This window comes from Xenopus laevis, chromosome 2L, assembly GCF_017654675.1.
Source record: "Xenopus laevis strain J_2021 chromosome 2L, Xenopus_laevis_v10.1, whole genome shotgun sequence".
Lineage (NCBI taxonomy): Eukaryota > Metazoa > Chordata > Amphibia > Anura > Pipidae > Xenopus > Xenopus laevis.
Window position 1 is genome coordinate 109,915,187 of NC_054373.1, and position 27,890 is coordinate 109,943,076.

The window sequence follows — 27,890 nt, forward strand, 5'->3', positions numbered from 1 at the left end:
CCCCGGCATATGCCAACTCCTTCATGGGTTGGTTTGAGAGAGAGCATGTCTATCAGGATGGATTCTTCATCAGGCACTGTGTGGCCTGGTGGAGATTCATCGATGACGTGTTTCTCGTATGGCGGGGTGACCTGGAGTCCTTGTCCGCCTTCCGTGATGCAATTAATGTAGCTCATCCTGATATCAAATTTACTATGACTGCTAGTTTTCAAACTGTTTCTTTTTTAGACGTCCTAGTGACACGTACTCAGACGGGTTTTGATACTCGTATTTATACGAAACCTACTGATCGAAATCAGTTGCTTGCATATGACAGCTTTCACCCACCTGCAGTTAAAAAATCTATTCCTACTAGTCAATTTACAAGGGTTAGCAGGATCACCAGTGACAGTTTGGCTCGTGAACAGGATTTTGAGACTATGAGCATGAAACTACGAAATAGGGGATACCCGAGTGATGTCATTCAGAAAAACAAACAAAAGGTGAGGGATAGAGAAAAGGAAGGAAGACTTAGAAGAGGTCCAACTAAGGAGGAAAGATTAGCATTTGTTACACAATATAGTTCAGCCAGCTCAGGTATTAAAACAACGCTAGATAAACATTGGCATTTATTACGTGAAGCATATCCATCCATTTCTACTTTTCAACAAGGCCCAATGATGTAGTTTCGTAAAGGTACGACGATTGGAGGGAAGTTAGTACGGGCAGAAGTTAGTGTATCCCCCCAAAAAGTTGCATTTTGGGGACCCAAAAGGGAGGGCATGTATAAATGCAAAGGCTGTGCCCAATGTCGTTTTGTACAGGTGGGTACAGACTTTGAAAATCCACATACGAAACAAAAATTTAAAATCAGAGGTTACAATACTTGTGAAACAAATTATGTTGTCTATATGTTGATCTGTCCTTGTAACTTGATCTATGTGGGTGAAACCATCCAAAAAGTGAAGGATAGGTTTTCACAACATAGATCAACTATAAATACGGGGAATAGAACATTACCAGTTTCCAGACACTGCCTTGAGTTAGGCCATACATAAAATGATTTGAGATTTAAAGTTATACAACATATTCCCCCACCAAATAGAGGAGGTAATCGTATTTTGGATTTAAAGAGGGCAGAGGTGAAATGGATTGATAGATTAGGGACTTTATCCCCGGGTGGATTGAATAAAGACTTTGATCTTCATTTATTTCTGTAAAGATGCTTGTATTATATGGTGTTACCATGTTATTTGCACTGTTAATTATAAACAAGTTCATTGTCTGTTATGAGAATAAGGCTTTTTGGCTAAACTTATGTATATGTAAATTGATGTGGTAACTATGGGGACTACGTAGTAACCAATGGGCGGAGTGGAGTGTCCGCTTACGCGCTGGTCCGCTTCCTATTTTTGAAGCGCATCATCGCGCTGATCTGATACGCCACTTCCGCCATACGAGGGAGCGAGTTGCAACATGGAGTCTTGAAACGCCAGTGCACGTGTGAAACGTTTGAGAAAGGGAAAGGAGTATTCCCGAAACGTCGCGTGAGTGCCACAATGCTGCGTTATGATATGGACTCATACAGATAAGTTGCTTATTCAATGAACTGTGCGTTTTTTTTTCATACTCTTTTAAGGAGCGAATAAAGGCTATGTTTTAAGATTGAAGCTTATTTCTTGAAGGTGTTACATAAGAATGCATCTTCCATCAGTTCTCAAACATTGGTCTACATTGGTCTTATGCAACTAAACAATTTAAATCTTTTTATTACATATGTATATTTATTAGCTGTATAATAGGAAACTTTTACTTCTTAAAAATACGTCCTGACAACAAAAAAAAAAATATTAGCAGTTCCTCTTCAAGTTTATAATCTGTGATCTTCTTATAGACTCAATTAAGCCATTTACTGTGAGTTTCTATTTTACAGTCACACATGATTGTTTGATGAATTTACAGTTGTAAAATATGGCAAACTGCTCAGTTGCTGTTAGGGTGTATAGGATAAGGGCAATAACTATACAACAAGGAGTAATTGCTTAATAGTGCTGCATTCAGTTACCGTGTTATTATTTAAATTTAACTTGTATGGTGGCTTGTGTTGGACTCTAAGGAAGGGAGGGGTTCAGGTGATTTAAGCCATCAAAACATTAATTTATCTTTCTTGATCAGCACTCACTGGTCCATCCTGTAGCAATATAAATAAAATAAAATTGAGCGTTGAGAGTAATAAAGTATAAAGTGAGCAAAATTGCTTATTTTGTAGAAGTCTGTTTTAGTATTTTTGTTAATTGTTGTGCTGTGGAGTCAGAGATACTAATTGGGTTCATTGTAGCAAATTTAAAATGTTCCCTTAGTGGGGGCTCATTTATTAATGGTGGAGAGTGACCTTTAATTTTTTTTGTGATGAAGTATATGAAAATTACAAGCTGTGATCGTCTTGCCATGTGGCCCTGTAACTACAGCCTGCCCTAAAGTGGGCAGTATACACAATTTTCTTTGCTTGTAGCAGCTGGTTGCTCCACTGTATTCATAAGGTAAAGGCATATCTGGTGAGGAAAAAACCCAAAAACTCCTTTCTGTTCTACCCATTGACATTGTTGCCACATTAAACTCAAGCATGCTGAAAATAAAACTGGTTTGTGTCAGAAATTAGTAAAATAAGCCCTCTGTAAATAAATTATCCCAGTGTTCTTTAGCACATGCATTATTGTCAAACTTTTATATATTTTGCTGTTTTCTTGACTAAACGTGGTACAAAGTTTCAAGTACAGAGGGTATCAAGTGATTCTTGAAATGGATTTTTCTGATCAGAATACCACACGGTACATAAGCTCATAGTATAATGGGTAACATTATTTAACTTTTAGCAAAATTAAGTCATGCAAAATGCCTGTGGTTTACTGACTTCACACGCATTCAGTTGTATAATACAAGTGCAATGGGAAGGCTTTATTAGGCACTATGAGTGGCAAGGTGGTGCGAAGGTTTCTTTGTGAATACTTTAACGATTCTTGGAATTAGTGCACTGAAATGTATGGGTGTTTTAGGTTGGATATTTTAAAATGGGTATATAAGGCAAGGAACACAGTAGATCAGCAAGATCCAAAATGATTTATACAATTTAATGAAGTATTACATATGGCACAGAGCTTACTTACTTCATTGTGCAGTTGTTTTTCCAAGATTTCTTTTTTTGTTTTAAATTCCTCTTGTTCCAGCTTTCTTGCACTTTCCATTCTCTTCAGCTCTACTTGAAGAACTACATACTCAGCACTTGGATGTATATTTTCTGTAATGAGGTAACAATATATGAAAATATCTTCGAATACAAATCAGCGTCAGGGAAAGAGCATGTTATAGCTCACGGCAACACTGACTCACTTTCTCGAAGGAGCTGATTTTCCTTGTGAATTTCATCCAGTTGTTGCTTAAGTAGCTTTACTTCTCCTTGTAGCTTCAGCTTTTCCTCGTGGACCAAAGGATAATCTATGGTTTCTTTCAGCTTGTCAGTTAAGTGGTGATTCTGCCTTGTTACAAGAGACATTTGTGCTTTCAAAGAATCCACCTCTATCTGAAATAAAAAAACATCAGAAATATATAGCAAACAAATACAAAAAAATAATTTCTATAGGATATAAAAAGAAAAAGCCTGTATCTTTTTTGCTATTTAACAATAAAATATACATATAGTGCAGGATGGATATTTTTTGTATGTAGGCCTGCAGCAACGAGCTAAATCCTTTGTACCTGCAATTTCAGCAGTACCACTTTTCTTTGTATGTATGTATGTCCTCCTACTCTGTAAGCAATGAAGTAATTATTATTTATTTGCACCTGGACAACTTAGAAAGGTGAGTGTCCGTACAAACAGTTATATATAAATATATATAAAAATCCTTTTTATTGTGCAAAATCAATGTTTCGGTCATATATTCAGACCCTTAAGCTGGCCATAGACGCAAAGACCTGATCCTCGATTCGTACGATTTTCGGAACGTGTGTGGAGAGTTCCGACATTTTTCGTCCGGCGGAGATCGGTCGTTTGGTCGATCGGACAGGTTAGAAAATTTGTCGGCTGCCGATAATATCTCTGCGTGTATTGCCGATCGTATGATTTTCAGTGGGAGACTGTCACTAGCTTTGGTTGGAGATAGATATCGTACGATTGCTGTCAGGGGCAGAACATTGCTGATCTGTTCTTTAACTAATCTGACTGGTAAGACTTTGATCTGAATGGTGAGTGGCGGGTCAGGAGATGGGAAAGTCCGATCGTACGATGATTCGTACGATCGGATCTTTGCATCTATGGCCAGCTTTATATTGATAAAGGTCTGAATATGTGACAAAACTTCCTGTGAGTGAATAGTTATTGCTGTGGATGTGCTTTCTGAACTACCACTTGGCACCCAAGCCCTCCAATACTATGATATATGTGTATATAGTATGTGTATATACTGTATGTATATATGATTTCCATGACCTTATAAAGGCATAAGGCATGACCTTTTTATAAAGGTCATGGAGCTGTGAGGTGACTTCAAATAGCCACATATTTCAACATGTCGTACATTATTTTTATAATACACAAGTATGTGAGTCATGTGACATAATCCAATTGTAGCTGATGACATCGCTATACATGGGTTTAAAGAATATAATTTACAATATATTCATGGATTTTGTGAATATACAAATATAAACATTCAAAAGCACACCATTCTTCGTGAATGATTCATTAAACAATAAAACATCACTGTGCATCATTCAAGGGGTTTATATTCTTCATCACTCTTTAATCACATCCAACTCACATAAATACATAGACAAATGTGCTTCCTTAGTGCTTCCTAGTCTCATGTGCACACCTGCTCACTGTCATATATTTAGTTTGTAAAAGGCTTACCTCCAGTTCCTTTATATGAGACATTGCTTGCTCTGACTCATGCTTTTTCATGTTATGTGCAATAGCCTCTTCACGTAATCTTGATGCTTCCTCTAGGAAAAAAAAAATCCACAAGAACTGGATACAGTGTCCAACTTTTTTTTTTTACAGTTTTTCATGAACAAATAGTTCTACTTAACTGTTTTTAAATAAATGTACATTCACTGTTCCAGTAATTTACATGGTTAATGGAGAACCAAACCCTAAAAATGAATGCCTAGAACTGCCATATTTTATATACTGAACTTATTGCACCACTTTAAAGGTTCAGTATCTCTATAGTAGTAATGATTCAGACCTTCAGAGTGTCAGTGACACTCACATGCTCCGTGTGCTCTTAGCATCTGTTGAGAAGCTAAACGTAGGGGTCATGGGAAAACATCAAGCAGCAAATGAGGTTCATCTGTCATAGTCGTTTGACGCTACAGGGCTAACTATTAAATTGTGATGGTAATAACAATAGTTTCAGCATGTAATGAGAATCAGAATTAATTACCAAACAGCCATAAATAGTGACATATATATATATTCAGTATATTGTGAGTCGCCTCCTAAGCTCAAATAACTTACAGCAGCACACAGCAGATGCAATGACTCAGCAGAAAAAACTATGGGGATCTACTGGGGGGCATCTTCTAAGAGACAGATTTTCACTGCTAATGGGTTGTAGTTGCCGCGGACTGGGGCAGAACCCCAAAACATTTATTATTTCTGCACTCCTTCTTTAGTAAAGCTGTAGTTCTGCTTTAAATACATGATTTAGCGTTTTTCAGTGTATGTTAGTTTTTAGCAGCAGTTTTGTTCACCCTGTCAGTAATACTTAAAAACTAAACTTTAGTGCTTTTGTAATTGTAAAATGCCTATAATCATCATAAAGTATTTGTGATTCAGAAAATTAGAGACTGCTTAAAGGGAACCTATTTTTCATGGAACCAATAAATGTCTATCTTTTAGCAGCTTCCTACATGAGAATGTGCTCTCACATGATGTAAGGCTGTGAGAAAGAGGTTTGTAGATTATAAAGGAGATAGGATTTGTAGACTAGAAATTAGAATGGCGCACGTTAGCTTTCACAGTAGCCCAATAGGATGAAGATGCTGTCTGTGGTTCTACTAACCTTTATTTCTTCTCTCATCTTCACTTACTTTCTTTGTTCTTTTTATATATTCTTCATTTAACTCAATTTGATGCCTATACATGTGTAAAAACAAACATCATTAATGTATGTTAGGTACATAGTTTTCCTGATGTGTTATTACTGTAAGGTAAGGTGAGAAAAGATACAAGTTCACAAAAAACAAATAGGGGGAACATTTTTTGTAAAACTTGTGTTATATATAGTATAACGTACCCTTACTGTAATTTTTAAGTCTATTTGACTGAATTCTGTGATCACATAGAAAGTCAAAGAACTCCAAGGTGACTTTGAATGGTAAACGTTAGAAGGGGGTACATTGCCCTTAAAGGAGAAGGAAAGGTTAAAACTAAGTAAGCCTTATCAGAAAGGTCCACCTAAATATACCAGTAAACCCTCAAGGTAGTGCTGCTCTGAGTTCTCTGTCAAAAGAAACACTACATTTCTTTCCTTCTATTGTGTACACATGGACTTCTGTATCAGACTTCCTGCCTTCATCTTAAACCTCCTTGCCCCAGGCATGAGCATGCTCAGTTTGCTCCTCCCCCTCCCTTCTCTGCTGTAATCTGAGCCCAGAGCTATAAGTGAGCAGGGAGAGACTCAGGCAGGAAGTGATGTCACACCAAGATAATACTGCAGCTCCTATCCTAAACAAACAGAGAACTTCTAGAGCTTTTTATTCAGGTATGGTAAAGCATTCTACATAATAAATATAACATTCCAGCTTGCACTATTACAGCTAATCTATTGGCAATAAAATGTCTCTGTAGCTTTCCTTCTCCTTTAACAACTACAAGTGTTAATTTATTGCAAAAACTCTCAAAAACTATGCCCAACTCCCCGGGGTATTTAACCTATGAGTGACGTACAACTGTCTTTACTGCTTTCCCAGTGACCTCAAATAGCAGCATAGTAAAATCAGAAATGAACACATGTATAGTATAGTAAATTATTTTATGCTACTGTGCAAGTGCCCATCTGGAACAGATGCATGGAATGCCTAGGATAAATAACAGCAAATTATCTAATGAGGCTTAATATGATTATGTCGTGCTACATGTATTGGGGTGTCCGCAAATTAATCAATATGAAAACGAGAACCACAAGGGACTTTTAACTCCACAATACATGTGTCCGAAACGATCTAAAGATAATGTAAGTAATTACACCTCAAAGTAAAATAAAAAGCAATTTTTATTCACCACCATGCCATGTTGGTCAAATAGAGTTAAAAACATTTAAAAATAAGCAGCGCTGCATGTGAAACGAAAGGGATCCCTTCTATATGGACATTATCCCCATTGACTGATTGTGTTAATCAGATATGGGACAGTTTGCATGCTATTGTGTAAAACAATTAGAGGTCCGTTGGTGTGAAAGGACCTAATGAAAGAATTTTGGAAGTAATAGATACAAAGTCACAATTGTGGTCTCCTCTGATTAATTATGTTCAATTGGATAAATCCTTGTTGATCCTAATAAAGGGAAAATTCCGAACTCAGAGGCAAAACAGCATGCATGCATTCCCCAAAATTATGCAAGGATTTGAGAAGAGGATTGCAAGGTAATTGTTTAAATGTTCTCTGCCCATGGGCCGATATTCAATAGAAAAGAATGGCTCAAATATTAGGGGTTAATAATTCATAAGCCTGTGATTAAGGGATACAATCCTGAAACACGTTAGGCGGTTCACAGCAGTTTCTTTCCCAATAAATCCATCCAGAAGTTGTGTTTTACACAATAGCATGCAAACTGTCCCATATCTGATTAACACAATCAGTCAATGGGGTTAATGTCCATATAGAAGGGATCCCTTCCGTTTCACATGCAGCGCTGCTTATTTTTAAATGTTTTTAACTCTATTTGACCAACATCTCATGGTGGAGAATAAAAATCGCTTTTTATTTTACTTCGAGGTGTAATTACTTACACTATCTTTAGATCGTTTCGGACACATGTATTGTGGAGTAAAAAGTCCCTTGTGGTTCTCGTTTTCAGAATGCCTAGGATAGACAGATGATAGCGAGGCATTTGGAGGTAAAGTACCTCTAGTGGTACTTTTTTTTTTTTAATACAAATGAGTATTGACCCTGGTTAAACAGTAAGTTACTGTATTTAGGACCATATAGCTGTTTATTTTGCTTCAGGTTTTCAAAATTGCAGACACTATGGTAAATTTATCAAATATTCCAGACCTTAATAGCTCATTTTTAAGCTTCTGGTCAAAGGTGTCCTCTATGTTCTTCACTTCAAGCTCCCTCTTTCTGAGCAATTCATCTATACTTCTGTTCTTTTCTGCTTCCAGCTTCTGAGTACTGCATAAAAATAAACAAAGGTAAAATGGTATTGGTATATCAAACGCTTGTGTTTTACCTGATGCAGACCATCACAAAGTTTCCATGTTAGGGTGCCACCATGTCACAGTATATTAATTTAATCCATCAATCACAGAAATGATGGTTGTAATGTGGACATAGCCTGTCAGAGATTGAGGCCAGTGAAGCTGTAGAGTGGCTATCCAGTCAGGGGTACCATATGAACATCTATTTATGAGATGATTAAGGTTCCTTAAAATATTCACTGAAGCTTTAATTTCAACCCAATACTCCCAAAACAAAACATATAGGGAAATAAAAAAAATATCCATGTAACTGTTGACTCCCTTTTTAGGAGGCCAATGATAAACAACATTAAGCAATCTGGGTGTTGAATAAATACACATTAAAGTGCTGCAGATATTTTTCTCCTCTTATTTGCTGGTTTTCATGTGATATCAATCTTTCCTTGACTGATGTTCCCTGATAAAAAGGCAACATGAGGGTAGGGGGGACACCAGAAAAGACATGCACAATAGTGTGTATCTGTTTCAGTTGTAAACTGTGTACTCTAATGTCTGAGGATATTAAAAGGGGAATTTTGCTTTCTATTGTATATATAAAAGTATAAATTAAACATTATGAATTCAGAAGACAGTATTAGAGGTAATTCTGGCAATCCATAACATGTAATATAGCTTGTATATAATCATGAAACTCTTTAAAATCACTATATTTATAAACAAAATCCTGACTGACAGACATTAGCTTCATAAAAATAGAAAATCTGATTCAATTCAGTCAACAATTATCATTAGAAGTACCTACCGCTCCAATGCTTCCATGCGCTGGCGAAGATCTGATTCCCTAGCACGAACTGAGTCAATGTCTTTCAACAAGGATTGCCGCTGTGTGTATATTTCTTTGGCTTCGATCTGGAAGAGTAAAGATATAACTCACTGCTGCACTACAATCCCAACTAAGATGTTAATAAACTTTCATGTACATTTGCATCAACCCAATGGTTTTCCTATTTTCAAGTTTCATAGAAACTTGGCCTTATTAGTAGATGTAGCTGGCCAGTTAGAGCATCTTTCTGCATCTGAAACATAAAGGCCCTGCCTTGAGTACATAACCAATATTGCCCTAAGGACTTTTGCACCCTAGTGTGTGAAGTGCACAGCAGAAAATAGGATCACACACATAACCATTTTGGTCCAAATGTTCACAATAAATAGGCTATCATTTGGTTTGAGTGGGCAATGAAAGGTGAAATTTTATATCATGCTGCCTGATTGCATTATTCATGGTATTGTGAAAGAGGCCGTATTTGAAAGCACTAACAGTCTAACTTTAATTGCAGACCTCTGCATTTTGAGCTTTAATTTGCTTTGAGCAGAGCAAAACCATAACAACTTCACACGGCTCCTACTGAATACAATAGGAAATGTGCAGAAGTGCAGTGTGCGAGATCTTTTATGATGAAAACACTTACCAGTACATTTACAGGTGGAAAAATCTCTTGGATCAGCACTTACATGTATTTCCTAGTGAAGTCAATGGGAGCCACTTTGCTTAATTTAGATGGCACCAATATATTCACCAGCACAGTCGCTGTTTGTTTTATTCAACAAAAAATGAATCATAACCTAGCTATAAGTGTCCTGCTCTCTCTTCTCTCTGCTTCATTTTCTATTTCATTAAAGAAGAATAAAGTAAAGAAGGAGCTGATTAACATTGTGCCATGGAGTATTGCTAAGCAAAATGTAGAGACCGCTTTGGGTAATGGCACATTGTCATTTTGTCCATGATATTTTTTTCTGGGGAAATACAGTCATACGAAAAAGTTTGGGAACCCCTCTCAGTCTGCATAATAATTTACTCCACTTTCAACAAAAAGATAGTGGTATGTCTTTCATTTCCCAGGAACATTGGAGTACTGGGGTGTTTTCTGAACAAAGATTTTTAGTGAAGCAGTATTCAGTTGTATGAAATTAATCAAATGTGAATAACTGGCTGTGCAAAAATGTGGGTACTAATTTGAATGCATGTAACTGCTCAATACTGATTGCTGGCAACACCAAATTGGTTGGATTAGCTTGTTAAGCCTTGAACTTCATAGGCAGGTGTGTCCAATCATGAGAAAAGGTATTTTAGGTGGCCAATTGCAAGTTGTGCTTATGCTTAACTCTCCTCTGAAGAGTGACAGCATGGGATCCTCAAAGCAACTCTCAGATCTGAAAACAAAGTATCATGGTTTAGGGGAAGACTACAAAAAGCTATCTCAGAGGTTTAAACTGTCCGTTTCAACTGTAAGGAATGTAATCAGGAAATGGAAGGCCACAGGCACAGTTGCTGTAAAACCCAGGTCTGGCAGGCCAAGAAAAATACAGGAGCGGCAGACGTGGAGGATTGTGAGAATGGTTACAGACAACCCAAAGATCATCAACCAAAGACCTGCAAGAACATCTTGCTGCAGATGTATCTATACATTGTTCTACAATTCAGCGCAATTTGCACAAAGAACATCTGTATGACAGGGTGATGAGAAAGAAGCCCTTTCTGCACTCACGCCACAAACAGAGTCACTTGTTCTATGTAAAAGCTCATTTAGACAAGCCAGAGTCATTTTGGAATAAAGTGCTTTGGACAAAATTGTTATTTGGTCATAACAAAATTCGCTTTGCGTTGCGGAAGAAGAACACTGCATTCCAAGAAAAACACCTGATACTGTCAAATTTGGTGGAGGTTCCATCATGCTGTGGGGCTGTGTGGCTAGTTCAGGGACTGGGGTCCTTGTAAAAGTCGAAGGTCGGATGAATTCAACCCAATATCAACAAATTCTTCAGGATAATGTTCAAGCATTAGTCATAAAGTTGAAGTTACGCAAGGGTTGGATATTCCAACAAGACAATGACCGTAAACACACTTCGAAATCTACAAAGGCATTTATTCAGTGGGAGAAGTACAATATTCTGGAATGGCAGTCACAGTCCCCTAACTTGAATATCATCGAAAATCTATGGGATGATTTGAAGCAGACTGTCCATGCTCGGCAGCATCAAATTTAACTGAACCGGAGAGATTTTGTATGGACAAATGGTCAAAAATACCGCCATCCAGACACTCACGAAAAGCTATAGAAGGCATTTGGAGGCTGTTATATTTGCAATACTAGGCTCAACTAAGTATTGATGCAATATTTCTGTTGGGGTGCCCACATTTATGCTCCTGTCTAATTTTGTTATGATGAATATTGCATATTTTCTGTTAATCCAATAAACTTTATGTCACTACTGAAATACTACGGTTTCCATAAGGCATGTAATATACATTAAAAGGAAGTTGCTCGTTTGAAAGCTCAGCCAATGATGAACAAAACTCCAAAGAATTAAGAGGGTACACAAGACACAATGAAAATTCAGTGAATATTGCATTGTACCAGGAAAATGTATCTTCTCTTACAATGCTGATGATAATGTTCTGCTGTGAAGTTGCCTATATGTAGGCAATATCAATAACCCTAAAGTAATCAGTTTTGTTTAGTACTTTGATACTACTTCAGACTTAATGCTATTGAAAAAATTTATATACTACTGAAAAATGCATAGGTTTTAGTGTGTTATCAGTGACAGGTACAATGCAGACCTAGGTGGCAACACACAAACAGGTATGTGCTTCTCTGTTTTGGTGTCAATGTAACTGGATAAAATAACACTTCCATTTACCTCTTGCTGCCTTTGAAGTCTCTCAATAGCATTCTTCTCCCGCGACACCAGACCCTCTAATTTTGCTTGATAAGTCTTCTCTAATTCCCTTCGGAAATCAGACATCTCTCTCTGAGATTTTTCTGTTTCATCCAGCTTAATTTTTGCAATTTCCACATCCTTAAAGTGCTGTAGCTAGAAAAATAAATCATTCTGTTTTATCAGAAGTGCATGCTCTGATTTTGATTATGCACTCTAAAATCCCATCTAACCCCATCAACAAAAAAGCAGTTTCAGAGGCTAAATTTGTATTGTTTTTATTGCTTTAACAGAAGGTACAAAGTCTAATACTGAAGTCCTGTCACTTTATAAACATAAGATAAGAATCACTCGCACAGGTAAGCAATTTATGGGAGAGACTTCCCTGGAGCCAGGATGGACGCTACCACCCACAGGAGAGCTAGGGCTGCAAGAATTTAAGAGCTATGTAGAAAAGTGGATTAAAAGGGTTGTTCACCTTCCAAACACATTTTTCAGTTACGGTAAGTTGTTTTCAGTTCAGAATTTTGCAACATTTAGTTGATACATTTCTCAACAGCATCTCTGGAGTAGTACCAACAATTGTATCAATTCTAACAGCTGCCTTTAATGAAACCCATGGATTCTGCTCAACAGGGACAAAGATAAGAAATGTATCAACTAAATGTATCAATTTAGAACAGTTTACAGGGTCGGTGACCTCCCTCCCAGAGCTGCTTTAGAAGGTGAAAAAAAAGACACTTTACACTTCAATATTAGAAAAACTGTGACACATAGAAAATAGAAAGTAATTGGATAACGTAGTTATTTCTGGTGATCTATCAGAAAACAGCTAGTTATATGAAGGTGAAGAACCCCTTCAAAACATTGCAATAGAAAAAAAACTTAAATGTAGGGATAATTTATTTGTATAATCTTTTACGAAGTGTGAGATATTAATTGAACCAAACTGAGAACTCCTGAAAGGTATCATTTTTAAAAGAATTGTTCATCTTCCAAATGCTTTTTCAGATCAGTTGTTTTCAGATTGTTCACCAGAAATAAAGACTTTTTTTCTGAATGCTTTCCATTTTTTTTTACTATTTTTCCAAAATTGAAATTTCAAGTTTAATGTTCCTGTCTCTGATGTTTCAGTCTGGCAGCTCAGTAATCCAGGAGCAGAATCTGAACTGTTACAATTTGCTACATTAGTGAATACATTTTTTAGCAGCATCTGTGGGAGTATTAGCAACTATTGTATCAATTATATCAGCTGCCTTTAATGAAAGTGCTCAGCAGGGCCACAGATAAGAAATGTATAAATTGTTGTATTCATTTGAACAGTTTACAAAGTTGGTGACCCCCATCCAAAGCTGCTTCAGAAAATCAAAAGGTAAAATATGAAACTTTAAACTTCAATATTAGAAAAACAGTTACTAAAAGAAAATAGAAAGCAATTGAAAAAAGTCTATTTCTAGTGAACCATTTGAAAACAACTGAAGTGTTGGAAGGTGGATAACCCTTTTAAGTTCACAGTAAAACCTGAATATGAGATTCAACTGGCCTAAGCAGCAAACATTCGGGCAACTTTACTGAATTCCTAATCTGGATCCTGGATTTAGTACATCCCTAATGCACAAAGCAGAGATCTTTGCAGACTATATTTTTAATTATTTTACTATTGTTTATAAGAAACAATAAGAAGTCATTTTTGAAGTGTTTTTTGTAACCGTTCTCTTTCACTCCAAAGAAACAATTCTGGGAGCAAACGGACTGAATTACCTTCTGAGCCATTTCTGTTCTTAGTTGTTCCTCCATCTCTCTGCGATAGTCTGAGAGTTTACTTTCCAGGGACTCAAAATTCTTCCGCTTTGGATAAATCTCTTCAAATTGTTCATCAATAAACTTTAATTTCTCCACTACAAAAAATGTTTAATTGTGATTTAGTAAAGATTGTTATTTACATAATAAAAAAATTCAGTATCAAAATGACCTTGGCTAAAAGATCGGTTTAAAGGAAAACTAGAGATAAAATACAAGCTAAAACTACACTATATGGCCAAAAGTGGAAGGACATTCTACTTAAGAAATTCTTGAGAATTTTTAGCTTCATGGTAACAATTTGAGAAAGTGTCTTTTCTGTTTTACCACAAAAATCCCACCAAAGCACAAAGAAGGGTCTAGATAGAAACTAAGTTCTTCTTGTGTAAAAATAAATAAAAGTTTAGGCCTAGCTATAATGAGGAATGGGTAAAACAGATTAATAGCATACCAATTGAATCTTTGTATGGAGATGTTGTAACAGTCTGGGTGTCAGCATCTCGACCTTCTCTATGAAGATGATAATCTGTTAACTCCATTAAGAGCTGAAAGAAAAAGCCTGCAAAAACAATATTGTATTGGGCTTTGGTTGAAACAGGATGACTGCCCTAAATATTATACTTTCATACCTTTTGCACTTTCATTACGAGCACTTGAAGTCTGAGTAGAGAATAAGCAAACATGGTTATTTAGTTTTGAACCAGTAACAAAAAATAATTCAACAAAAATCATTTGACTAGTGATGAAAAGATCGAAGTTACCAGAGATTTGTAAAGTCGAGATTTTGGGTTGATCTTCAGCAGCTGCAAGAAGTCATGGACAGTGAACATCTAAATAAATCAAAAACAAAAATTATGCACTGGCTGACAATATAGTGCATTGCTGTATAAAGCAAATAAACAATGTGGTGTGTATGATGTAGGCAAAGTAACTATAATAACTATTAATTTGTAGTTTTAGATTGTCTTATTGTAATGTAGGTACTAAATTATTATTATGTTTAAAACACTACAAGTTTAACTTTCATTAAACCAATTCTTGGATAGACAAAATGAAATCACCAATGCTGACAGAATGCCAGAATCACAAGTGGGTGGCAATATTTTAGGTAACTCTTATTGACGTCAATTAATTTGTTCAGGCAATACGTTTTTTTACCGGCACGGTGATCTTTTATTGGAAAAATGTACCATCCAAAAGGAAAAAGCAATGCATTGCCACCATGTTTCTTACTTTTCCCATACCTAGCATCTATGGGGAGGCGCATTTATCAAGGGTCGAATTTCGAATTCATTTGAGTTTTTTAAAACTCCCATAAATTTAGACTAGTCAAAATGTATTAATAAAATAAAATGTGTCCAATTCTGACAAATTTAAAGACCCGAAAACTCAAATCGAATTTGATCAAACTGGATTCGAGTTTTTTCTCTGAAAAAAACTCGAATGTCAGGAAGGCTACAAAAATCTCCAAATTGATCACTGGTCCCGACATGAACAACAATTCGGCAGGTTTTAGGAGTCGAATTCGAATTCTTAAAGGGCCACAGTATGATAACTCTCGAAAATCTAATTCGAGTTTGGACATTTTTGACCATAAAAAAAACTTGAAAATTCAATTCGACCCTTAATAAATCTGCCCCTTAGTGTAAGCCTGCCAAGGGATGCCTGGAAAAAGGTAAAAACATGGTGGTGCTCTGAATTATTTTTTCCGTGGGCCAGGGAAACTTACCCTTTCAGCCCTTGGTACACTAAGCACATTCTGTGCTGGAGCTGAAGTGCTTGTACGTGACAATACAGCTTGTCATTTACTTCCATAGGATCTGCCTATCGACAATGGTGTTAGACAGATTCAATTCAAGTATATGACAGGCCACACCACCAAATTCAGGTGCTACACTGCTAGCAGAGAATATGACTCGTGTGCCATGGGCATAAAGCTGTAAACAGTCTGCCAGCATTTACCTGCTTGTTTAGGGGGTCTAACCAACCAGAACTTCCAAACTGCCTGGAATGTTGACTAATGCAATCAAAGATTACCATAGGCCATTGCCCTAATATATAATGAGCCACCAGACTTATGTGTCTGGTTGAGTAAGATCCTGCATAGCTCAATTTGGCTACACAATAGTAAATTGGTTAGTGATCTGCCCGTTCAACCTGTATGCACCCAGATTTAGTACAACATAGAATATATCCATGCATTATATGGAGAAAAAATAAGAAGTGTTTTTGTTACAGAACTAAACCTACATTATGGGAAATTGTTTTGCCATAAAACTTTCTTAAATATACTGCCACATCTCACTCATTACTGCAAGCATTTTAGAGTACTTTGTGGAGAAATGTCCTTACACATACAAATTACATTGTTATTTCTTTTACTGGTTCTTAAAGAAACCATAACCTTTTGTCACCTTTTCTTTTTCTAATCCACATTCTGGGTAAAAGACCGAAAGAGAGTACTCATAGCCACATTTTCTCAGATGATCAGCAACCATGCTGTTGGAAGCCCTGTGCAGCAGTGAATCCGACTCCAAAGCTTCAAGATAATGACCTGGTTCTCCATTAAATGCAGGATGTTTTAGTTCATGGATTAGCTGGTTACGAAGCTGGGTCTTGTTGCAAAAAAACAAAAATTACATTGCATTAACTATTTACTAAAACATATAATTTCACAGTTACTTTGTGCATCACCAACCAAACATTAACACAATGTATGCTTATCACTTCAGAAGTGTGGTTGCAGTTGCACTCAACATTTTATTTTCTATCGTTTTTCAAAAATGTAAATTCTAAGAATAAATGTGTGCATATTTTCCAGTAGTAGATCAATAAGTCAGATCACTGACTTACTCTACTGTTGACTTCTCAGCAGCTGTAACTTTAGCCCCAGAGTGAGCAGGCTTTTACTAAAGTCTATCAAAGAGCAGCGATTACAAATTATATATTAGTTGCTGCCATTTACAGGTGGAATATCCCACCCTCCATGTGTATGTCTTTAGACAAACCTTTAGAAGTCTGTGAGGGTTTTTATAACTCGAATAAACTCACAACTCTAATGGTTTCCGATTTATGCAAAAACTTGAATATAAAATACTCGAATCAGTATAGTTTGGATGAAAAACTCAAATACTCGTGTTTTCGGAGAAAAAAAATTTGAATCACTCGAATTGATCGATTTTTCAACTTGAACATCATTAAGGCAACAAACATCTGCAAATGGTTCAAGAGACCTCTACCATTGACTTCTACATGACCGCAACAGGTTTTTAGCAGGAGTATTTTCAGATTCAAGCTATTTCCGTCTTCGGGGTATAATAAATCTGGGAAAAATAGAGGTTTTTTTAACCTGTAAATAACCCCATAAGTGTACACCACCTCACAAAAACATATTAAATAGATTGAGCTTGAATTTTAAAGGCTCCTTTGCCTTTTAAAGAAAAATAAGTAGCCAACAGACCCCCAGTTACAAAAGAATAAAGTATTTCCTTTTATGTTTGATAAAATGAGATATGTATAATTTTGCAAGAAACTGCATATATATTCGAAATGAAAGTTATTTCATACTATTTAAGGAATGTATTAAAAACTTGTTAATAATCTGTTTTTGTGAACTGAGTCAGGAGAAGTGTGTTTTTTGGCACTGGGTTGCACTTAAAATACTGTCATGGCTGATGTTTCTTGCGACCTGGTCTCTGGTGAGCACAGCATGACTCCTACAGCATGGATAAAGTAACTGATAAAGCCAAACTGCACTGTAACGCTTATTGTAAGAACATAGAGTAAAATACCTTGAGCGAATCCAAAACACCTTTATTTTTAAATGTCTGGTAAAGCCTTTTGCGCAGTTCTTCTTGGGACAGTGATTTGAAGTCGGCAGAAGACATCTTGCCAACCAACTAGAGGCACTGAAATATAAATATTTAGCATTAAAAAACTAATATTTACAATGAAAGTACATCAGATTATACAGTTCAGATGTATGTAAATTGGAAACTAAAAGGCCCTATTTGTGTATATGATGCAGAATAATGAATTTGTGAAGGCATCAGCATGTTTACTATGCATAATGTTTCCTAAAAAAAAAAAAAAAAAAAAGCTGATCAGTAATGTGCGATTCCAGCTGATCTACAACAAATATGGATTGGTCTTCCTGGTCAGGGGATTTGCTTAATATTAATATTTTTTCAATACTGATTGAAACTACTGGATTTTTTTGAGTGTAACAGTCCTATAGCCTATTATAGGATTAAATAAAGCTGGCCATAGATGTTAAGATTTTTAAAAGATCCGATCATCATTGTTAAACCATGATTATCTCGGAACGATCGTACGAATTGTCCATCAACAAAAAAGACCAATTTGCCAGGAATACAAAGGGTAGCTGCCTGCTTGTCCCTGCAAACATAGATAGATTGCACTGGGGCCGACAAAGATTTTTTAACCTGGCCGATCAATTTCCTGACAGATGTCGGCCGAAAAATCGTAAGATGTTTGATCGTTCGAATCCCACTAACCGCACGATAATTTCGAAGGATTGGTCGGACTTCGCTAAAATCGGTCGTTCGGCAAGAGAAATCTTTGCGTCTATGGGGAGCTTAACTAAGATCTTTAAGGGCAGCGGTTTCAACACTGTGGGCTGGACCCCTGGAAAAGCTTAGGGGAGTGATTGATAGATAAGATAGGCCATTTAGTGTGAAAATTTAAGAGATATATCTGAAAGCCCAGGTTGAAGTTTAGTTAGTATGAAATTTGTGGTAAATATGTAGTCAGAGTCCTAGATATTACTAGAATTATGACAATGATGATACACCAATATATTTTCATGTATATACATAATATATATCATGCAATAAAGATATCTAGCTATATCAAGCGCTATCTATATCATGAAATAGAGGGGCTTTCCATAGGTCAAACCTTCATCGGTTGCTTAAACTATAAAAGTTTGACAATCATTGCATTAGAGTATGAGGGACATGTTCCCAGAAAGGTTTTCAACATTTTCACCAACATAGAGATGTTATAAAGTGTTTGTGAGAAATTATATTGAAAAAAACCGACTTAGTTAAGTAATATGATTGGATCAAACTTTCTACAAAGATCCTACAGTATTTCCCATTCGACCTTTGATAAATCAGACCCTATTTTTATCTCATTACAGAACAATGGCACCAAACTCCCTGTGTGTGAGGCCTTACTATAAAATGTGACATGGTTGGCTCATTTAGTGGTTTTCATTTGCTTCCCTCACAAACACTTCACATGTTCAGGATTACCATTTGTGCTAGTTAGCCATTTTTGTAACAACAGGAAAATTGTAGGTTTTACAAGGATAATCTTTAGTAGTGTTCTCCCATCGAGACCTACCGCCTCTTTGCTCCACCAATGGAATTTGCAGGATTCACGGAAAATGCATCTTACATTAGAAAATACATATTGTCATAATTAATGAACAACACAATAGTAAAGACATTTTATTTGAATACTAGAATGTAAAGGTAGAGCAATGTCCTGGAAATATTTAAGGACAGTGACAGTTTTTTGAGATCGACTGGTTCTGAAAAAATCTACAGGAATATAACATGATATAAATAATGCCCGGAGATGATACAGTGCAAAATCTTTTCCACAATGAAAAACATCCCCACGCTCCCTCTACTCACTGTGACGGAGAGTCTCCACTTCCAACCGCCGCTCATTCTATAAACACAGAAGACAAACACATTCCTTTTGCCAGCCCTTATTGGTAGCCAATCCCAATCGTATCCCCCTACCCAGTCAACCAATCACAGTCACCAGAAGGATATCCTAACAACCGAAAGCGTCGTTTCTGTGTGTTCCAAGCCTCGATTAGGACAAGCTATAGATTATGCTGTTCAGTGGTTAAACCTAATAAAGTTTATTCAAGAACTGTCAAGGAAGAATACATGCGATTGGTCTGATTGTATTTATGACGGCTTCCGGTAGCAACGTGACAAGTTGGGTCTGTCTGGTCGCGTTATATCATCGTTGAAAGCTGGGAGAGAGGTGAGACTCACATATAATGAATTTGTTTCCGGAAGTGATTATATGTGTTGATGGGATTGAAGAGAAGTGATGCTAAAATGTTCGTCTGTCACTAATTAAATATTATTGGCGTCATTTAATAATAAAGGTGCCCTCAGTGTCACTAATTATTCTATTACGATTACATGTTACGTCAGCCTCCTCACTGGTCGTACAATGTAGTCAGGTTTAGCCTCTAGCGCAGTGTAAATGGAAATGAGAGGGGAAACCCTGTTTGATTTGCTACATTTTTGTTTTTTTACTTTCAGAAAATCTATATTAGAGGAACATGTCTGGAAGTTTCTATTTCGTCATTGTAGGCCACCATGATAACCCTGTCTTTGAGATGGAATTTCTGCCTCAAGGCAAAACGGAATCCAAGGTAGACAGCCTTCAACATTCAAATATATCTACTCCTATCCTATTCTGTTTGTTTATATACTGTATACGTTTTTGGACAGTACCTGCCTTCCATTTAGCTACCTTGTTGTAGCTGCACCTGTGCCTGGAAATCCAATGTATACAAATAGAACAAAAAACCAGCACCAAGAGTCTTAATAGGTGTTGATAGGGTCCGAGTTATCCCAGAAACTATGCATTGTTTTGAGTGGAAGACTGAAATATGAATGGAGATGGCTTGATTAGAAGGAGGCGTAATAGAAACTAGTGATAACGATACGTTTTTAGCCTTACAGCGCATTTGTAGATGGGGTCACCGATCCCCATTTGAAAGCTAGAAAAAGTCAGAAGAAGATGGCAAATAATTAAAAAACTATAATAGAAAAAATGAAGGCCAGTTGAGAAGTTTCTTAGAATAAGCAATTCAATAACACGCTTAAAGGGGATGTAAAGGCAAAAAACATAAAATCCCATTTTAACTTTCTTTAATGAAAAAGAACCCTATCAATAATATACTTTAACTAAAAAATGTGTACCGTTTTTATAAGAAATCTGGCTGTATGCAGTGAAATTCTACCTTCATTTACTGCTGTGGATAGGAATTGTCAGACGGTCCCTAACTGCTGAGCAGGGAAACAATCATACTTATGAACAGCAACGGGAGTCCCCCCCCCCCACCTTACTTCCAAGCCATGCAGAACTCGAGCAGCTTTGTTTGTTTCCCTGTAGATTAGTCGGCAACTGTATAGAGATTTGTATTGGATTTTATTTTAGCCTTTACATCCCCTTTACTGTTTCCAACTCCAGCTGCAGGGACGAAGATCATGGAGCCAGATTTAAACCGATAAACTGCGATCATATTTGGAGGATTATTTTGTTGCAGCCACTGGTTCTGCAGAGTTGGAGAAAGTTTGTATTTAACAATACAAAAAGTATAAAATCCACATTAGATTACATGACAACACAGGACCCAGTGCAGTCTGTATATTCTGATTAATTATCAGTCTTGCTGTATCGGCTTCTGGCAGTTAATTGACTTGTGCTGTTTTGATAATTTATGATGATCCCTAATCAGCCCACACCACACTGAGCATGTGCACAGTCTTGGTCTTGCAAAGCTGTTTAACAAACCTACAAGATGGTGACCCCCTATGGCCAACTTTGAAAGCATTTTGTAAAAAATATGAACTGAGAAAATAAAGGTGTTGTCTTTGCTCTGCTTAGAAAATTAAGTCTGAATCTGATGTTTCTCTAGTTAGTATTAAGCAGAGCAACATCGCAACACCTTTATTTTCTAAGAATTAATGTTGGTTTTTTTTCCTGAATGGAGACAGTTGGCCAAAATGACCATTAAAGGGGTTGTTCACCTTCAAACAACTAGTTGTTATCAGATAGATCACCAGAAATAACGACTTTTTCCAATGACTGTATCTTCTATGTGTCACGGTTTTTCTAATATTGAAGTATAAAGTGTCATTTCTCTCCTTCTGAAGCAGCTCTGGGAGGGGGGGGTCGCCGATCCTGTAAACTGTTCTAAATTGATACATTTAGTTGATACATTTCTTATCTTTGTCCCTGCTGAGCAGAATCTCTGGGTTTCATTACAGGCAGCTGTTAGAATTGATACAATTGTTGCTAATACTCCAGAGATGCGGCTGAGAAATGTATCAACTAAATGTTGCAAAATTGTAACAGTTCAGAATCTGCACCTGAATTACTGAGCTGCCAGACTCAAACACCAGAGACAGGAACATTCAACTTTAAACTTAGATTTTGGAAAAAATGTAAAAAATAAATAATGGAAAGTAATTGGAAAAAGTCATTATTTCTAGGGAACAATCTAAAAACAACTAAATTGAAAAAAGTGTTTGGAAGGTGAACAACCCCTTTAAGTGATGCTGTTGTTATAAAGTTATAGTAGCAATTTTTAAAATAATTGTCTTTAGCAAAATTGCTTAGAAGAGCACTCTGAGCAATTTTACATGAACTTGTTTTAGGATTTACATATCCTTGAAGATATCGGTGTTACTAAAAATGTTTTGCTTTTTGAAATAAAAAAAAAATAAATAAATCAAGAGAATATTTATTCAGTGTTGAATTCTGTAAAATAATATATGGGTGAAGAGACAGAATACTTTTGCAAGGGACTCTATTTTGAATCTGTGTATTGTTAAATGTAGCATACCTTGCTACTATCTTTCTTACCAAAATAGTTGCTTAAACTTATGTCATGTAGCTTTAATACTGTATTTACCTTTCTCGTTTGCAATATGGCTCAGAAGATTTGCATGTTAGTTAGATTTTTGAAATAACCTAGAATCAGAGAAATCTAAGGAGCTCCATGTAATTGTCAATGCTGTCAATCTTATGATATGGGAAAGCTTTGCCCCCCCCCCAAATTTTCCGGCTGCCCCTTCACCTCTCATCATTGACTGTGTCCTGACATATAGCATAGTTGTAATAAAAATATTCTGCTGTCCTTTTAAAATTCATGTACTAACTATTGATGCCTAGAGAAAAATATACTTTTTAAAAATATGATTGTTGTTTTTAATTCCTTCCATTAGGATGATCATCGACATCTAAATCAGTTCATAGCTCATGCTGCCCTTGATCTGGTTGATGAAAACATGTGGCTGTCCAACAATATGTACCTTAAGACAGTTGACAAATTCAATGAATGGTTTGTCTCTGCTTTTGTCACTGCTGGACATATCCTTTTTGTTATATCACCAGTTACTGCTTCCCCTTTGTTAAAGGAAAACCATACCCCCCAAACAACATAGGTCTCTATAAAAAGATATTGCTCAACAGCTCATATGTAAAACCCTGCTTCATGTAAATAAACCATTTTCATAATAATATACTTTTTTAGTAGTATGTGCCATTGGGTAATCATAAATAGAAAATTGCCATTTTAAAAAAATAGCACAGTGAATAAAAACCCAACAAACTTATACTGATATAAGTATAGTTTTCCCTTCACTCAGTGCACAATTAGATTTTCCTGTGCCTTCACATGGTAGTGGGCAGCAAAGAGTTGATCCCTACTGACAGGACAAGAAACTGCAAATTCTGCTGGAGGCCTGTATGCAGAATAACTATGTATCTCAAAAGGAACAACCAGCAGTGTCTGCTTTTCGAGCTGTTGTAGTGCTGAAGGTACATAGCATTGGACAAAACGAAGTGCCATATTAGTACCTGGGTATTGCACTGCGGCATTTATTAAAAACTGATATTAAGCTCTCACTGTCCGTTAAACAGAGTAGTTATAGAATCAACTGCAGCTTTACTTAATTTTTTTTTACTGTTTATTTACTGAAAGGGCTCAGTTTTAAGCCTTAATTGAGGCATCACTCATCACACTAGGAATAGAATTAGCAGTGGCATAACTAGATGTTATGGGCTCCAAGCAAATTCAATTAAGTGCCCCAAAATAATGGTAAATTTACCTTTTCTACCAATATATATTGAATTGCTTATTAATTGGGGCCTCACTGGGCCCTTTATACTCCTAGGCCCCTCCCTGCAACTACAGGATAACATGTGTTGGTGTTCTTTATTTCCTGGTACAGGAATTGGTTTGCACGTTTTCATTGTCTGTAAAATGTTAATTTAGTCACAAGATGTGCGCTACAGCATTTATTTGCATCATTTTTTTTCTGTCGGTTTTTAAAATCCAGTCTTTTAGAAAATTCCTAAAATAAGCATTATATTATGCCAGAACGAACTACATAATTGAACAGTGATGGTATATTGTGGTGATTACAGGTTTCCTGAATTGTTTAGCAGCCTAGCATATATATTCCATATAGTATGTATGCTACTATAATGTTTCCTTATCATTGTTGCATACATATGCGATTTATAATGCTACATGATGTACGACAAGAAGACGGCATCAAAAATTTCTTTAACGAAGCCTACGATTTATACATAAAGGTATATTTATATTATAGCTTCTTATTTAGAATACTTTCTTTCTAATGAAACTTAAATGTGATTTCTCTAAAAGTAAAGTCTATACTCACCACATTGAGGAGGCCCAGGTGCACAGCCCTGAGCCCTCAGAACGGGGAGCAGATAAACCAAAACATATTGTGGAGCAGTCACTCAAATAACGGCAATCTTCCACCTGGTAGTTGAAGCAAAGTAAAAAAAAATTTTGTTTCTGCAGCCTTACACGTTTCGTGTTACAAACACTTAATCATAGGCCTTTGATTAAGTGATTGTAACACGAATCCCATTTCTATGGGATTTTGAAAGGCATATTTATCAAAAGGTGCACTTTCACCCATTGATAAATACTCTTTTAAAAATCCTATAGAAATGAATGGAGAGAGGCGGAATTTCTCTCTAGCAGACAGTGGTGATCTCTAACTTCTCTGATAAATATAGCCAAATGTGCTCCTTTGTATAGCTACACTATCAGACATTGGCATTTGTGCAGATACACAATGCTCAAAGTTACCTTCCTATTGGCATTCATTTAAATGGCTGGTGGGAATTCATATGTATTGCATATGTGTCATGTAGTAGCAGAAAAAAAAACCAAAAAAACACATACAATGCACATGTTTTACCAGCAAAGATTCAAATTAAGGAAGGTAATTTCAACATATGCATTGCGTGGTAGCAAAAATGCATATGTTTTTTTCCCTGGAGATTTACATAAATGGCAATAGGAATGTAGCTTTTGCCATTGTGTCCCATGCATTGAAGGAGATTAAATATGGGCGACAAAACATCCCAACTAGGGGCCCTTGTAGATAACATTGGATATAAGAAGATGTGAGCATTCATTCTCACTTTTACACTTTTTTTTTCCCCCCTGCAGTTTGCGATGAACCCATTCTACGAAATAAACTCCCCTGTACGGTCAACTGCATTTGACAGGAAAATACAGTTTCTGGGAAAGAAGCACTTGTTAAGTTAACAGAAGAGCAATAAAGCTATTCATTCATCTCGTAATGACTTTATGCATTAGCGATTTTGAGAGAATACTCCATTCCATGAAGAGGGTCCTATGTAGTGGGCATATACAAACCTATCTGTTTACATATTTGCATGAATATTTGCAAGCAATCTGACAGTATAAAACATGGAAATGTCTGTTCTAATGATTACCTATTAAAATGATGGATACACTGACTCCACTGGTTTGGGATTCGGCAGAATTCTAAATCGTTCACGGAAGATTTGACCAAACTGAATCCGAAGCGTAATTCTTATACTGAAAATTGAGCTTTAAGGTCCCCATGGATGCAAAGATATTTGGTTGGTGAACGATCGATTTCAGTGCAATTCGACCAATCCATCATATTATCGTGAGGTTAGTGGGAATTGAATGATCATGCATCAGTATTACTTTTCCATTGCGCTTAACAGCATAGAAGACAGACATATGCATGTCTTCCTGTCACCACTTGTAGTGTTAATCAATGAAAACCACTGTGTCTGAGGTACATGGAATAGATGCATTATTTTTAGCATGGAGGTCCGCCATGCCCAGACATAGGGGCATATTTATTAGCGTTGGAGACAAACATCACTGGTGATGTTGCCCATAGCAACAAATTAGCAATTAGATTTTAACAGTCAGCTACAAGTTAAGAAACAAAAGCAAAGATCTGATCACCGGTGATGTTTGTCTCCAGTGTTAATAAATAGGCCCCTGAATGTCAGAATAGGGCCAGGCACATATACCCCCACCAGCCCAATAAATAGTGACTGTTGATGGCTCTGTATATCTTTTTTTTTTTTAAAGGTAAAATTTTATTGTTTTATAACACATTAAACATAAAACAAAGTATATGCCGTAAATGCAGTTGAGTTACCATGACAGAGCTTGGAATAAAACTTTTACATACCAATTCGTTGAGTAATTTGATTGAGACACTCAAGAATTAAAACACCGTGCAAACATCGTACAGTGATAAGTAAATTTTGCCTCCAAGAGTCCAATCATCAACATATTGGACAGTAATATCAGGCATTAAACAAAATTAAGGATTTCTGTCGTTTACAGTATAAATAAACGTTTCTGTTCATGTTCGGGAGCCCTGACCCCCAAGTCCTACTTCCCACCATGGACTCCATATCTTCTCAAATCTTTTCAGTGAGCCTCTGGCTAGTAAGGTGAGCTTAATGAGAGGCAGATTCTGATTCACCAACGTTATCCAATTTTGTACCGTGGGCGGTTGGGGACCCATCTTTGCCATAGCAATTACTTTCTTAGCATAGTACAACAGTGTACGGTATCTAACTCTGGCATCATTAGTATATATGATTTCATCTATGACTCCCAATATGCACACCTGCGGGGTCAGCTGCCTAGGGAAATCTAATTTATCTGCTAAGATATCCATGACTTCAGTCCAAAATATGGAGACTGGTAGACACGACCAAGCCATGAGTAAAAAGGTGGCCCCTTCAGCCCCACACCTATGACATCTTGCAGTTGGATTATATCCCATGGCTTTTAATCGCACAGGGGTGATATAGAATTGATGAAGCCATTTGAATTGAACTAATTTGTCGCGTATTGAGTAAAGATGACCATAACCTTTGCCAGTTGCTTCCTCCCACTCCTCGACTTCGAGGTCTGGGATGTCAGCTAGCCATTTTTGATATGCTACCTTAAATGGAGGGGGGCACGTTTGTAACAAGGTTTTATATAAGGTGGATGTAAGTTTGGTTATGGTAGGAGACCATAACACAGTTTCAAATTGTGGTTGGGAGGTTTGTATTTCAGATCCTCCAAATTGTGCTAGAAATACTTGCCGCAGTTGGAAATACCTAAAGTGAGATAGATTGGGCTCCGCAAGTTTTTCTTTAAAGAACTCATGAGAGCCAAGCTTGGCACCATCTAGGACATCCTGTAATCGCCTAATGTGTTTACGTGGCCAGTAGAGGAAATCGGGAAATTTATGGAATTGGGGAAGACGGGAGTTGGCCCACAACGGGACATTGGGTGTTAAAATGGGGGAGTTCTTTGGATACAGCTTGAGTGCCAAATTCCAGGCCTTCCTTGGGGTTGTTATGACTGCTGGTAGTTTGACATGATCTGCGGCCGCTCTATACGGCAGGTGCCGGAGTCCCTCCCATGACCCCACAGCCAGCGCCTGTAACGTTGTATTGGGGTTATAGGGATCAGGTTCGAACCACCATTTAACATAGTGCAATTGACTGGCTATATAGTAGAGGTATAAATCTGGAAAGCCTAGTCCCCCATCTTTCGTGGCGGGGGTAAGTTTCCGCCATGCCAACCTGGGCGTTTTACCTCCCCATATAAACCTTACCACAATTTGATGGACAGTCTTAAAGAAACTCTTCGGAATATGAGTGGGCGAGTTGTGGAAGATGTATAGAAATCGTGGCAGATACACCATCTTAAAAATGTTAATCCTCCCCCAGAGTGTCAATGGAAGCTTGGACCACACAGATAGAGTAGTAGTGAGAGAAGATACAACCGGGTCCAGGTTGCGAGGTATAAAGGTATTTAATTCAGGGTTAATATT

General features: G+C 36.9%; 2 protein-coding genes across 3 annotated transcripts in view; one reads left to right on the forward strand and one right to left on the reverse strand.

Moving 5' to 3' along the window:
* ofd1.L (oral-facial-digital syndrome 1 L homeolog) overlaps nt 1-19,736 on the reverse strand; it is a 45,985-nt gene extending 26,249 nt beyond the window's left edge. The window contains exons 1-14 of one of the 2 annotated variants that reach the window (XM_018247029.2): nt 19,590-19,736; nt 17,715-17,831; nt 16,338-16,538; nt 14,685-14,753; nt 14,553-14,583; nt 14,375-14,482; nt 13,885-14,021; nt 12,106-12,279; nt 9,206-9,312; nt 8,258-8,377; nt 6,045-6,118; nt 4,889-4,980; nt 3,367-3,556; nt 3,144-3,274 (exon numbers count right to left, since the gene is read on the reverse strand). In XM_018247029.2, coding sequence (XP_018102518.1) covers nt 3,144-3,274; nt 3,367-3,556; nt 4,889-4,980; nt 6,045-6,118; nt 8,258-8,377; nt 9,206-9,312; nt 12,106-12,279; nt 13,885-14,021; nt 14,375-14,482; nt 14,553-14,583; nt 14,685-14,753; nt 16,338-16,538; nt 17,715-17,810 — 1,530 coding nt within the window. In that variant the 5' untranslated portion in view covers nt 17,811-17,831; nt 19,590-19,736. The remainder of the gene's footprint in view (nt 1-3,143; nt 3,275-3,366; nt 3,557-4,888; nt 4,981-6,044; nt 6,119-8,257; nt 8,378-9,205; nt 9,313-12,105; nt 12,280-13,884; nt 14,022-14,374; nt 14,483-14,552; nt 14,584-14,684; nt 14,754-16,337; nt 16,539-17,714; nt 17,832-19,589) is intronic. The other variant, XM_018247028.2, reaches the window with a different exon arrangement.
* A 73-nt stretch (nt 19,737-19,809) lies between these two features.
* Nucleotides 19,810-26,243, forward strand: trappc2.L (trafficking protein particle complex subunit 2 L homeolog). Its single transcript, XM_018247030.2, has 5 exons — nt 19,810-19,953; nt 20,241-20,353; nt 22,938-23,082; nt 24,227-24,312; nt 25,208-26,243. Exons 2-5 carry the CDS (start codon nt 20,261-20,263, stop codon nt 25,304-25,306), a joined length of 423 nt encoding a protein of 140 aa, XP_018102519.1. The 5' UTR covers nt 19,810-19,953; nt 20,241-20,260; the 3' UTR covers nt 25,307-26,243.
* The last annotated feature ends 1,647 nt before the right edge of the window (nt 26,244-27,890 follow it).